Raw genomic sequence first — 15,185 nt, 5'->3', positions numbered from 1 at the left:
CAGTGACGTACCTGCAGGTATCGCATCTGATACTGTGTGAGCGTCTCTCCCGGCGGAACCACCATCTTCTCCAGACTGCGCTGATGGACGTGCGTCTGGACGTCTGGACTGTCCTCCGATCGCAGCTCGATGTGAGAGATCAGCAGGTTAGAGATCACCTGCTGCACTGCCTGAAACACACACACACACATATCACACACACACCTGATACTGACAGATGACTGATCTGATGGACGTCGTCTTAACACTGCAGTGAATGGGTGCCGTCAGAATGAGAGTCCAAACAGCTGATAAAAACATCACAATAATCCACACCACTCCAGTCCATCAGTTAACATCTGGAGAAGACAAAAGATGAAACAAATCCAGCATCAAGACGTTTTTAATTAAAATACAAATCCATAATCCATAATAACACTTCCTCCGATGAAAAAGTGTTCTGGTCCGAATCAGGAGAGAAATCTGCAGATCAAGCAGCGTTTACAAGACAAAACAGATATAAACAAATATGTGTCTGGATTTTGATGGACTTTATCACTGGAGGAAGAGTTATTATGAATTATGGACTTGTATTTGAGTTAAAAACATCTTGATGATGGATTAGTTTCATCTTTAGTCTTCTCCAGATGATAACTGATGGACTGGAGTGGTGTGGATTATTGTGATGTTTTTATCAGCTGTTTGGACTCTCATTCTGACGGCACCCATTCACTGCAGAGCATCCATTGCTGAGACACTGATGCAGAGACACATTTCTCCAAATCTCACCTTGACGTCTCCTCCAGGTGTGGCGCTGAGCGCTAGAACACGGAACTGCTGCGTTTGGTTGTGCAGCTCACGAATCACCTGCAGAACGAACACAAACGATCAGAACGGGTCTCCCATCATGCACCGGGCTGCGTCTCAATAAAGCAGGTGAAGCTCTACCTGACAGTATGCGTGGTTCCTCGTCGATCACCACACACCTGACCTGTGCGGCCGGACAGGTGTTACGGCTCAGATCGTTCACCATCACCTGAGGAGTCAAGAAGAAGACGCGCTTGGATCTCCAGAGCCTACAGCAAACACACACCAACATCAGGCTTCATTATTTATAATATTAAACAATACATTTTAAATAATAATGTTTACATAATTGAACAACACATTATTAATAGTTATTAATTAATATTATAATTCTTGATATTAATATTTTTAATAAGAATGACAATAATATTACCATAAAAGGTTATTTATTTATAACCGTTCTATGCAGTGTCATTTTAGTATCATTGATATACTATTGTTGCTTTTATTAATACTTAGTTTTCATTTTTAAATTTGGTTTTAATTTTAATTTTAGTTAATTTTTATTTATTTTAAATAGTTTCTATTCATTTTTATTCCACTTTTAGTTTTTTTTTTGTTTTCTCTTTTATGCCAAAAATCATTAGGATATTAAGATTATGTTCCATCAAGATATTTAGTAAATGTCCTACTGTAAATATATCAAAACTTCATTTTTGATTAGTAATATGCATTGCTAAGAACTTCATTTGAACAACTTTAAAGGAGATTTTCTCAATATTTAGATTTTTTTGCTCCCTCAGATTCCAGATTTTCTAATAGTTGTATCTCAGACAAATATTGTTCTATCATAACAAACAAAATAAATATCAAAACCCTTATGACTGGTTTTGTGGTCACATATATAAATATATAATTTTAATTAGGTAATATTAGGCCTTAACTATGTGAAGTTTTTATTGATATTATTAATATTATTACTACTATACCTCTAACTATAAAAGTATTATTTTGAGCAGCCCCATTCATTCATTCATTCAATGCTAAATTAGACTTCATTCATTAACTCCTGCACTACAGTCTGATTGGGGCTCGGTCCCTAGGACCTTCTGAGGTCATGAGCTTGTGGGGTCAGAGACCTGTGAGCTCGGCCATGTGTTCCTGTGGGATGCCCATGACCCCGTGGCAGGCCTGAATCTGCTGGGCCACCAGTGGTTTGGTGGGGGCCATGAAGACGATCTTGCCGGCAGGGAACCAGCGATAGAAAATAAATAAAACTATGTCTGCAGATTCTGTCTCTAACAAGTCAAGTGTTTTTTATAAATAAATGTCTAATTTAGTTGGTCACGGAAACGTGAAGTTACTAGTCACAATATATAAAGAATTGATCATTTCTTTTTAATCATTAAACTCATCGTGTGTAGAAGAATAATGTGAACACACCGGCCAAAGCAGAAGCAATTAATTACCTTAAATCAGAACGTGAATTATTGTTTCACATAAACATAAACTATGAAGATCTAACAGGAAAACTAATGAAGATAGTGAGAACGATCACAGAACACGTGTTTACAGAAATAGGACACTTTATTATATAGATAATCTCTCTGATATAATTTAATGTTAAATCTCATCAAGGCTGTTCTGGAATGACTGGCACTAAACTGAGAACTACATCTGGACATGAGCTCACGTATTATTCTGATTCCACTGAAACACACCGCCATCCTTCCTGCTCAAACTGATGATTTTCCTCTTTTGTTTTTAAAAACCCAAATATAAATCTGGTCATGCAAATAACCTAGGACGGGTCGCACTTAAAACAGGCCATAATGAAGTCACTATTCGTGATATATATATATATATACACCGTACAGCAGCGACACACAGCATCCGTACAGCTAATACTGTGCTATTATACAGTACAAAATCTGGAGTAAATCTGCACGCACACACACACACACGCACACACACACACACACACACACACACGCACACACACACACACACACACGCACACACACGTGTCTGGTATAAATGATCAGAGCACACGGTACAAAACAACATCGGAGTGATTGTGCATTTAAAGGTCATGTTCTGTAGTGTGGAGTCTCCATGAAAGTGCAAAGCGTCAGATGGTCAGACTGAGAAAGCGAGTGTTTATTCACACGTGTGTTAGAGATGCTCAGTCTGTGTCCAGGAGGACTGAGCGGCTCTCAGAAGCTCATTCAGGTCGCTCTGTACGTTTGCAGACTGCGATGCGGCGGCGTTCTCCAGCAGCGTCTGGCCCATGTGTGCATGCAGCGCTTCTGCCAGCTTGGCTGTGGCCGCCCGGACGTTTCCGCCGTTACCGGACGAGCTGAGAAGAGTCCAGAAGAGCGGCAGGACCTTCTGCTCCACCAGCTGAGGTTTGCGCGGGTAAAGCTTCATCACCAGCTCTGAGAAACAACACAAACACCACGCTTTCAGCTCCAGACACGCTTATCACTGGGGTCCGATCGAGAGCTTTTTAAGACCAAGTACAGAAACTGAAAATGAAATATATAAATACAAATATCAAAAAGAAATGACAGAACATATGAAGTCTTGTTGGTTTTGATTGCTTCTATTGTCCTCATTTGTAAGTCGCTTTGGATAAAAGCATCTGCTAAATGACTACATGTTTTCTGAGAAATTGATCAAAATGATGTCAGTTTATGATTAAAATATAAACACATGCTGTATTTGTCAGTGGGGCAGGGCTGCATGATTGGGGGGGGGGGGGGGGGGGGGGGGGTCTAATTTTCTAAATCAAAATTTCAAATTTTTCTGGTAAAAACTGATTAAAAAAGATAAATACTTAAGACCATGACTTTATGAAGAGTTTTTAAGGTCTTATTTTGTGGAAGGGTGAATTAAGCCCTCGTCTGGACTGACCTGCGACTCTCTCGATGAGGTCCAGCTTGGCTTTCCCGCTCAGATACTGGGCTTTGGAGCAGAAGGGCTGCAGCAGGAGGCTGTTGTCTGAAACACAGAGTCAGAGTCAAACGCACTGAAGATCCGCTCAAATCAGAGTGACGTCAAACTCCACGCACCGATGTTGTGCATCAGAGCCTGAACGGCCCCCAGCGCCGCCGTGGAGATGCTGCTGTTCTTGGAGTTGAGGTGATTGTCCACGACGGCGGGGATCAGGAGGTTGAGCACTGGAGCCAGACTGTCTCTGAGCAGAGCCACGATGGTCTGAAGAGCCTCCAGAGCCCGCAGGTTCACCTTACTATTGGACTCCTGCAGACGTGCCTTCAGAGCATCAAACACCTGCGGCAGACCGGCAGCATCAGCATCATCATCAGCATTATCAACATCATCAGCATCATCAGCATCATCATCAGCATCATCATCAGCATTATCAACATCATCAGCATCATCAGCATCATCATCAGCATCATCATCAGCATTATCATCATCAGCATTATCAACATCAGCATCATCATCATCTTCAGAGACGTTACGATCTTCAGAAGGTCAAACCAGGGTTATTATAGTGAACTAAAACCATAAAAAATATTACTTGAAATAAAATAATCATTAGCTGAAATAGAATATAAAATAATATATTTTATAACATGTTTACTTTAACTTGATGTACTAAAATAACTAACTTTTAATTAAAAAAAATAAATCAATCAAATAATAAAAATGGCAAAAACACAACATGTCTAAAACTTAAACTAGAATTAAAACAGAAATTCTAAAAATAAAAATGTATAATAAAACCTATATTATCTCAATGATACTAAAATAATCAAATAACAAAGCATCTAACACTCTTAATTCTATTTAAATCAAGATTATATCAATTATAATTATTTATGTAATATTTGGACTCAATTATAATTAATTCTATTTACAGCAATGTTATTTTAGAATCACTAACATACCTATTATATAATTTTTAATTAGTTCTTATTTTTATATTTTCTGTTTTTATTTTAATTATAGTTAAAGTCTATTAAGTCTAATTTTTGTGTGTGTTTTTGTCATTTTTAAAGTATTTCTTATAGTTTTATTAATTATTATTTCAATTTTTGTTATTTTAGTATATCAAATTAACCTAAATGAACATGAGAAATGTTGCCTTGGCAAGTAGCTGAAATAAAATGAGTTGAAGCTTTATAAACAATATTTTTTATAAATACTTTGAACAAGTATAAATTAATAGTTGTTAATTGAAATAAGCTGAAAATCAGTGAAAGTTGATTTGATTGTAAGGTTCCATTGAGTGCTCTGACTCAGCGGATCTGTGGCGTCTGACAGGTTTAGTTACCGGGAACAGGCTGCCGATGACCAGAGCCGGGTTCTCCTCGCAGTCACACACCAGCTGATCGATGGCCTTCATTCTCTCCCTGAAGTCTTTGGAGTTGAGCAGCGTCTTCATCTGTTTGACGTACTCGCTCCGGTCCGCCAGGCTGTGCACGGCCCCTTTACTCACCGCCTGCCCACAATCCCTGCTGCCGCTCAGAGGCTCACGCGTGAGGGACGAGGTGCGCACCAGCCCACTGCCCGGGAGAGAGCGCCGGCCCCGTGCCGACGGAGCATCCTGAGGCATCTCCCCCAAACCCTGACACACACACACACACACACACAGGAGAGTTTAACACTGAACACTGGTAGAAGACAATCTCAGCCTTAGACACCAGACACACCTATGTACACAGACACGCCCACAATCACACAAGACACACCCATGTACACAGACACGCCCACAATCACACAAGACACACCCATGTACACAGACACGCCCACAATCACACAAGACACACCCATGTACACAGACACGCCCACAATCACACAAGACACACCCATGTACACAGACACGCCCACAATCACACAAGACACACCCATGTACACAGACACGCCCACAATCACACAAGACACACCCATGTACACAGACACGCCCACAATCACACACTTTTTTTTTGCTAACATTGGAGAAAGAAAGTGTAACTTGAAATGAATATATAAATGAATACTATAATGTTACAGTAGATTTCTATTTCAAATAAATGCTGTTCCTTTGAACTTTCTATTCATCTGTGAATCCTGAATCCTGCAGCACAACTGTGTTCAACATTGATAATAATCAGAAATGTTTGTTGATCAGTAAATCAGTATATTATTATGATTTCTGAAGATCATGTGACACTGAAGACTGGAGTAATGATGCTGAAAATACAGCTGCACATCACAGAAATACATTACAGATTAACACATTCACATAGAAAACAGATATTTAAGTTGTAATAATATTTAACTGTTTTTACTGTATTTTTGATCAAATAAATGCAGCCTTGGTGAACAGAAGAGACTTTTTCAAAAACATGCAAAAATAAATCATTCTGACGCCAATATTTTAACCAGTAGTGTACATATATAGGAAACCGGCTAGATGTGTTTGTGACGGGTTTGGTGCACACCTTGGTTTTGAGAGTGAAGACGGCGTCTCTGATAGTCGGCAGGTCTTTAGCAGGGATGAACTTCTCCAACATTTTATCAAAGTCACGGTGAGAGGACAAAAAAAGCAGCATCCGTCGACCAAAGTACCTGAGAGAGACAGCAATGAGAGCGTGAAGCGCTGAGGCGAGAGCGTCAGGCCGCGTGACCTCTGACCCCTGCGCCGCTCACCTGGCCTCCTGAGACGAGTCCTGCACCAGCTTACAGACGGCTGGCAGGATTCGGTCGGTCAGATCTTTAGCACCGGACAGCAGACGGGCGGCTCCGGCCCGCTCCACCAGAGCACTGAGATGCTGAGCCGCACACTTACGCACTACTGAGTTCAGATGACTGTGAATGAGACACACGGACGAGCATTACAAAACATCTTCAACCATGTGCTTCAAATAATAGCCAGAAAAATAGAACTATTTGTGATGGAACAGACAATGTTTGCATGTGTGTTTTTGTAGAGTATAATATTTGCTCCATCAAGCATTTATGGCTCATATAATCTGATACAGTGAGAATATGGAGAATATGTGCTGCAGATGCTGAAATTTATATGATGAAATTCTGACACTTGTAATGTAGATTTCTATAAGTACACTGCAAAAAAAGATTTTCTTCCTTAGTATTTTTGTCTTGTTTTCTAGTAAATATCTACAAATTCTGCAATTAAGATGCGTTTACTTGACAAGTAACATGATTTAAGATATTATGTCTTGTTTTATGAAAACAATATCCACATTTTGTTAGTTTTTGTTTTTTTATCTTAATTCAAAGGCTAAACAAGATCATTTTTTTTACCCCATTGGCAGATATTTGGCAGATACTGACATAAAATGGTCTAAGTATCAGTCATCGCTCTATATCTCCAGTAATATGTCTCAGTAAGATGAGATGTAAATGATTAAACATATAATGCAATGCTGATTGAGAGATGAAGAAATAAACGCTCCTCAGAAGATGTGAGATGAAGATCATTCCTCCGCTGAGGAACAGAGAAAGTAAAGCTTCTGGAAACAAACGCTCCTCAAAAGATCCTGATGATCAGATTTGAGACTGATTTATCTAGAAAATGATTGATGGAGAATCAAGTAAAGCTGAGCTGCTTCAGTCCAGTAAGAGTTCATCTGGAGATATGACTGCAGTTATTCTGACCTTTACTTGATCAAAATCAGTCAAGATTTGACACTGAAGCAGCAGCTGAACAATTACACTAAAAGAGCTTCTACTGGATAAAACACTAAACTATCACTCAGAAGAGATGAGGAGATTGAGTGTGACCGCAGAGTTTGATCATGTTGATGGTTTGGAGGTCTCTGGTTGTGTGTGTGATCATGTGGTGAGGGTGAGTGTTTCTGACCCGAGTCCTCCGGTGAGCAGCGAGCTCATGCTGCGTGTGAGTGTGCAGTGCTGCACCATGCTGTCCAGCGCTCGCTCCACGTCCAGTCTGATGAAGGCGTTGGATTCTCCGGCTTTCTGCAGCAGAGCTCTGACCGTCCCGTCCAGCTCCTGATCCATTCCCTTCTGCAGCACCGCAAACATCTCACACAGCGTCACCACAGCCACACGAGACACGCCGGAGCGCAGGTTACGAACCTTCATCAGAGAGAAGACCACAACAATCACACTACTGCCTTCTGTAGAGCTGCTTTACAGCTGAAACTAGTTTCAACATTCATCAATTATGCTAAATTAACGGTTTCCATCCACCTATTTTTATGTGCATTTTGGAATATCGCATTAAAAACCGCTGTATGGAAACACAAAGATGTGCATAAATTCTAAAAATGTGAATAAAAAAAATAAATAAATTTATACGACAAGAAAAAATGCACATAAAATATGATTAAAAACTCTGAATAAATTCCTTCATGCACATCAAAAGTCATGTGAGTTTGCGCTATGAGACGATAACTGAGTAACCAGCGGATCGATGTCGTTCACAGCATCTGAAATGTTGTTTGGGTCGTTCTCAAATGCCTGAGCAAAGTCTGTCATCAAAGTATTTCAGTATAATTGTGTTAAACGACTGCGTTCCCAAACATCAGCATCCGCCTCAGTAATTTATCATATATGAAAATTATTATATTCAGTGGCTTCTCCTACTTTTCTTAGTGATATTTAGTGCCAGTTTATCAGGAAGTGATGATTTTGTTCTCTTTATACGCAACTGTTTTATGCAATATTCCAGTTTTGTGCAGAAGTTCAATTCGAATCTTTGGATGGAGACAGAGCTATTAACACTAGGGCTGTCAAAATGGCTGAAAAACTAAATACGAATTTTGTACTTAAATATTATCAACATTCAAATTTAAAAGGCATAATCTCCTGAGGCCACAAGGGCCCATCGAGCAAAATATCACTAATGCACGTTTCTTCAAAGCAATAGATAACGACAATAATGTTTATAAACCATATGCATATAATTAAGTTGCTTAAACAATCAGAAACAAAACAGCATCATGTAAGTATAGTTTAATATAAAGGACCGAAAACCCATCACAAAGAGCACTTTTTCATTTAAAAACATGAGAAGCAGTGGGATGGGAAAACCTCGAAAGTCCCGAGACATGTTTTTTAAAAGCTGAACTTACATTAATTTTACATACTTTGTAAACATACGGCTCTCTTGTGCGAGACACAACGTTTTTGCATTTGAATGTGGATTTTTATTCTGAATTTGACAAGTATTAGAAATTCAATTGTTATTTGACAGCCCTGATTAACGCTGTTATTTTCCTGTGTATCCCTGTGAAGCTGCTCTGAAATGATCTGTACTGTATAAAGTGCTATAGAAATGAATGTGACTGGTCTTGAAATGGCTTGTTTGTGAGCGTGAGCTGCAGTAGTGACTGACCTCCTGAATGAGAGCGAGACACACGTCATGAATCCTGCTCATGAGGACGTCAGGGTGATACTGAGCCAAACTACGCAGGAAGTTCATCCCCTCGATCTTCTTCTCCCTTCATGAACAGAACATATTTACACTAACGACTTTACAAGAGGATCTGTCGATCTCTATCTGTGTGATGAATGGGGCTGGATATCGTTTCTGCTGCTTATCAATTCCGATTCTTATGGATTCCAATAAGATAAAAAATAAAAAGAACAGCATTTATTTAAAAAAGAAATGTGTTACAATATACAATGCTATTCAAAAGTCTGGGGTCAGCACATTTTTTCTTTCTTTTTTTAAAGAAATGAATACTTTTATTCAGGAGGGATGTGTTAAATGAATAAAAAGTCATAGTAAAGACTTGCATTATTAGAAAAGATTTCTATTTTGAACAAATGCTGCTCTTTTTAACTTTGTATTCATCAAAGAATCAAAGAAAAAAGTATCACATGTTCCAAAAAACAATATGAAGCAGCACAACAGTTTCAACACTCATAATACATCAGTATATTATTATGATTTCTGAAGATCATGTGACTCTGAAGACTGGAGTAATGATGCTGGAAATACAGCTGCAGATCACAGAAATACATTACAGTTTAAAGTATATTCAAATAGGAAACAATATTAGAAATTGCAACAAGTTTTCACAATATTACTGTTTTTTTCTGTATTTCTGATCAAATAAATAGCGGCAGTGTAGGCCTACAAGAGGAACTTTTGCCTATGCTTTCAACAAAAATACCACAGCAAAACAACTCGACTAATATACATTTGAAATATTAAAGTGTTAAAGACAGTAATAAAATAGGACCAAACAAATCAATTAGCAACAGCATAATAAATACAACTAAGCCATCAGAAACTGTAATTAAAAGTTTAAAACACTGCATCGTTTTCTTTTCATAAAATATAGATGAAAAGTAATTAAATATATTCAGTCAAGATCAGTGAATTATTTTCTTTTGTTCTTTGATTAACATCAGCGACAGGAAGTGTGTTTATTAGGCTGCTGTCTCGTTAACACCGAACGCATGCAGATCTAAAAATACTCTAATACTGTGCTTTCTTTCTCATCTGTTCATGTTCACTCTTACAATCATATACATAATACTACAATAATTCATAGGAAATAGAGTGTTTCTGAACCATACTTTAGTAGTGTATTATACTGTATATATTATAGTATTTACAACACTTTGTTAATGAATGCTGCAGCATACTATAGTATTAACTTTAATAACTATAATAAATACTGTAGTATACTTTAGTTTGGACTGCTGTAAACTGTAGTGTATTGTAATATAATATACCCTATAGTTGTAGAAAACGTAGTACAGTATTGTTGTATATGTTTATATTACTATAGTTGTTATATTACCACAGCGACTATAGAATTACCACAACACATTCATTCAAGTACTTTACTATAGCATGTATTTACTATCAATTACTATAGTATTTTTTCATGTGGTTTTCTGCATACTGGTCATAAATATGAAAGAAGTCAGTTTCGGTGGAAATACATTAAAATGTGAACGCGGGAATCGTTGGAAATTTGGAAGCGGTTCTAAAATGGACCTGGTTCTCGATACCCAACCCTCCTGATGAAGGACTGTTCATCAGCTGTCATGCAGAACACAGACTCACCAGTCGTCTGAGGCGATCAGTCTGAAGCTCTGCGTCAGCGCCAGCTCCGGTTTAGAGAACGGCCGCAGATCTGCCTGATCCTGACCCTCTTTCTTCAGACTCCCAGTATTCAACTCATCTGATGGACAAACATGAACAACTTTATTATGATCACACACGCCGAGACAAACCTCAGCGACAAGTCAAGTCACCTTTATTTATACAGATTGTTTTCAAAGCAGCTTTACAGTATTAAACAGGGAAATAGTGCGTCAAAATAGACTGATTATATTTATACATGACATTCATGAAGTCTGTAGAAGCTTTTATCCAAATCAACTCACGGTGCATTTATGATAAGCATAGTATAAGTGTGACCCCTGGGACCTTGCTGACCTAGCTGAGATAGATCTACAATTTACTGACTCAAGGTGCGGTCACAGTTCTGCAGGGATCAGTGTGGGTCAGTGCAGGGCATTTGCACGACTAAGTGAACTGTGCACTGTGGAAAAACTCACTGAAGAGCAGGAAATGTGAGTCAATTTAGTGTTAGCTTCCTGTAGCATCACTACCGTTCAAAAGTCTGGGGTCAGTAAGATATTTCTGAAAGAAGTCTCCTCTGCTCGCCAAAGCTGCATTTATTTGATCAAAAATACATTAAAAACAGTGACATATTATTATGATTTAAAACAGCTGTTTTCTATGTGAATATGTGTTAAACTGTAATTTATTTCTGTGATCTGCAGCTGTATTTTCATCATCATTACTGCAGTCTTCAGTGTCACATGATCTTCAGAAATCATAATAATATACTGATTTACTGCTCAACAAACATTTCTGATTATTATCAATGTTGAACACAGTTGTGCTGCTCAATATTTTAGTGGAAACTGTGATGCATTTTATTCTTCAGGATTCACAGATGAATAGAAAGTTCAAAAGAACAGCATTTATTTGAAATAGAGACATTATAAATGCCTTCACTGTCACTTTTCAATTTAATGCATTCTTGCTGAATAAATAAATATATATTTTTTTAAATCTTACTGACCCTAAACTTTTGAGCAGTAATGTAAAGTCTGAAGTAGGTTGTGTGATTTTGTGAGGTGTATATTTTCTCTCTCACCGGAGCTGTGTGACGCAGGAGGTCTGGTTCGGTTCAGACTAGACACTCGTCTCAGTCGTGGCACTGCGTTCCTATTGGGTGGGCTGGTCGGGGGGGCGGGCTGATGGGCGGGGCTTAGACACTTCACTGGATTCCGCGGTCCAGTCGGGCTGGAGGGAGATTCATCAGAGAGCGTCTCACATCCATTCAGACTCACGTCTGCAAACAAACACAGAAACGGTGAGCACACAGACGACAGATGAGCGATGGCCGTCACTGCTGTTGACCTTTCACCTTTCACATCGTCGCTGAGCACACGGCGTCTCATTGGGTCCTGAGCCGGGGGCGTGTCCTGCTGCTCTAGACATCGCTGATGCATCTTGTCGCTCGCAAACTTGGAGAGTCTGACTCTCTCCTGTAACACAGATCACGTGACTCAGGATCACAGCGAAGGCTCGACTTAAAACAAGTTCACTTCCAGAATAACATTTCCTGATGATTTACTCACACCGTCATCCAAGATGTTCATGTCTTTCTTGATATGCAAAGAAATGAAACATTGCAGGATTTTTCTCCATATAGTGGACTTCAATGGTGGCTGACGATTTAAAAGTTCAAAATGCAGTTTCAAAGGCCTCTACATGATCCCAGCCGAGGAGTAAGGGTAATCTAGTGAAACGATCTGACATTTTCTGAAAAAAATGTATATTTATACACTTTTTAACCACAAATGCTCAGCTAGCGTTAGCTCTGCGATGCGCGTCTTTTCTAGGTGATGTTGGAAAGGTCAGGTGTGACGCAGGCAGAAGCACCGACCCAGCGTTTACAAAGATAACATGCTAAAAACAAATCAAATGCCCTTTACAAAAAAAGGTAAAACAACAATGTCAGTTTGAGATGGAGATGGAGTTTTTAACAGAAGTACAAAGATGAAGAACTAACCGTGTGGGACCTTTAGAGTTGGGCACGTTCACATTTTAACCGGTACGGTACGCTACCCAACGGTACTTTACTCTGTGTAACAACAGAAACATTTATTTCAGTGAAACAATAAGTCCAAATCTCTCAATTTCAACTCTTTGAACAATAGGGCCCTACAATTTATTTTCTTCCAGAAATTCTTGCGTTTTTATTTTTTCTGATAATCAAATGAAAATGAAACCCTTTTATTTTTTGGCAAACAAACAGAGGTTTACTGTTAAAATTAATACATGGTATAAAAATTGTGTGAATATTCCTTTTAAAAAGGTTTAATAATAATTGTATTTTTTTCTACAATTAAGTGGTTAATGTGGTTGTAATAATTATTTTTATCATTTAATTGTTTTATTTAAATTTGACAGTAAATGGAATAAAGATGTACATTATACTGTACAAAAGTAACACAAGAGTAATATATTTCTGTTACATGTTAAACCGCACTTTTATTTTGACAGGTTGCCGTGAAGTTTCTGTGTGTATACAGTATGATTGTATATGATTGGATACAGTTTTCCCTGTGTGTTGTGTTTTAAAGAGTTGCAGGGGTGACACCATGTCACAGGGTCTCTCTCTCTCTCTCTCTCTCTCTCGTATGCACCCAAATACGTTCTCAGGTACCGAAAGACTTAATGTGAATCAGTACTCGGTAGTACCGATGCAATTTGGTCGGTACCCTTAAAAGTACCCAGTTCAGTACCCAACCCTAGTGACCTTTCCAACAGGATTACGTAATGTGTGACGACGCGCATCGCAGAGCTAAAGTAGACCCAGCATTTATAAATATTTTTTTTTCAGAAAATGACCATTTGTTTTGGATCATGTAGAGGCCTTTGGAGCTGCATTGAAACTGCATTTTGAACTTTTAAATCTTCAGCCACCATTGAAGTCCACTATATGGAGAAAAATCCTGCAATGTTTTCCTCAAAAAAAAGACAGACATGAACATCTTGGATGACATGGGGGTGAGTAAATAAGGACATTTTTATTCTGGAAGTAAAGTAATTCTTTAACACCGTGGGCCTGTTTGAGACGCACCTGAGTGACCGGCAGCTCCTCCGGTTCCGGACTGGTGTCAGACTCGACGAGTGCGCTGGTGAAGGCGTGTCCGTACACAACCGACGGAGGATCACGACCGCCTTTACCGGCCGAGTCACCCTGCTCTGGAGAAGACGCCACACTGAGACGACTGGGCAGAACAACCGAACCGAACACTCCTGCAGACATGAGAGAAGAAGACGAACGAGGGATGAGACTGTGTCTGTGCTTTAGATCAGCGGTCAGTAAAACAGCGGTGAACTGACCTCGTCCGATCACGCCCTCCGACATGTCACGAGCGCACGACTTAGACACGCGCTGCTGAGATCCTGAGAGAAACACGGGACATTATTACATCAGAAACTATTCAACGGGACATCCTCAGACAATATATACACTACTCATAAAAGACAAAACAATTACGATTTTAATGTCTGTGAAAGAAGTCGTGTTTTGATTCATTTGATCAAAAATGCAGTAGAAACGGTGTAATATCATCACAAAGTAAAATAGCTGCATTCTACGTAAATATAGTTAAATGTAATCTGTGACACACTACCATTCAGAAGTCTGAGATAAGTCAAATTTAACAACAAATCAATACTTTTTTTCCCAAAAGAAGCATTAAATTGATTAAAAGTGCCAGTAAAGACATTTAAAATGTTATAAAAGATTTCTATTTCAAATAAATGCTGTTCCTTTGAACTTTCTATTCATCTGTGAATCCTGAATCCTGCAGCACAACTGTGTTCAACATTGATAATAATCAGAAATGTTTGTTGATCAGTAAATCAGTATATTATTATGATTTCTGAAGATCATGTGACTCTGAAGACTGGAGTAATGATGCTGGAAATACAGCTCTGATCACAGAAATACATTACAGTTTAACACATATTCACACAGAAAACAGCTGATTTACATTAGAATAATATTTGTTTTACTGTATTTTTGATCAAATAAATGAGCAAAGAAATGTTTTAATTGGTAATGCATAAGGTTTACTGAATTCGACTCACCTTTAGCGGGTCTGAGAGCGCGGAGCGGCTCGCGGCCGGCGGCTCGGATCTGTGGTGATGATGATGTCATGTCGCTGGGCTTCTCCTCGTCTGGATCTAACGATCTGTTTGAGTAAACGAGTCTCTGACCGATCACACTCACATTCCCATCAGACAGACTCTTCTCCTGCTGCATCACACCTGTAACACACACACACACACACACACACACACAGACAGAGCACACGTAACACACACCGTTTGACAGCACGCATGC

At 39.0% G+C, this 15,185-nt stretch overlaps 1 protein-coding gene across 2 annotated transcripts in view; it reads right to left on the bottom strand.

Moving 5' to 3' along the window:
- Positions 1–1,021: 1,021 nt before the first annotated feature.
- Positions 1,022–15,185, bottom strand: part of togaram1 (TOG array regulator of axonemal microtubules 1) — a 29,556-nt gene continuing 15,392 nt past the window's right edge. The window contains exons 10-24 of one of the 2 annotated variants that reach the window (XM_079386343.1): positions 14,930–15,109; positions 14,177–14,239; positions 13,911–14,089; positions 12,189–12,309; positions 11,916–12,113; positions 10,811–10,928; positions 9,122–9,227; positions 7,625–7,860; positions 6,448–6,606; positions 6,240–6,366; positions 5,090–5,383; positions 3,861–4,080; positions 3,703–3,789; positions 2,955–3,224; positions 1,022–1,055 (exon numbers count right to left, since the gene is read on the bottom strand). In XM_079386343.1, coding sequence (XP_079242469.1) covers positions 2,962–3,224; positions 3,703–3,789; positions 3,861–4,080; positions 5,090–5,383; positions 6,240–6,366; positions 6,448–6,606; positions 7,625–7,860; positions 9,122–9,227; positions 10,811–10,928; positions 11,916–12,113; positions 12,189–12,309; positions 13,911–14,089; positions 14,177–14,239; positions 14,930–15,109 — 2,351 coding nt within the window. In that variant the 3' untranslated portion in view covers positions 1,022–1,055; positions 2,955–2,961. Of the gene's footprint in view, positions 1,056–2,165; positions 3,225–3,702; positions 3,790–3,860; positions 4,081–5,089; positions 5,384–6,239; positions 6,367–6,447; positions 6,607–7,624; positions 7,861–9,121; positions 9,228–10,810; positions 10,929–11,915; positions 12,114–12,188; positions 12,310–13,910; positions 14,090–14,176; positions 14,240–14,929; positions 15,110–15,185 lie in introns of those variants that run through there. The other variant, XM_079386342.1, reaches the window with a different exon arrangement.

Source organism: Barbus barbus, assembly GCF_936440315.1.
Source record: "Barbus barbus genome assembly, chromosome: 30".
NCBI lineage: Eukaryota > Metazoa > Chordata > Actinopteri > Cypriniformes > Cyprinidae > Barbus > Barbus barbus.
This window is presented reverse-complemented; position numbering and strand designations above follow the sequence as displayed.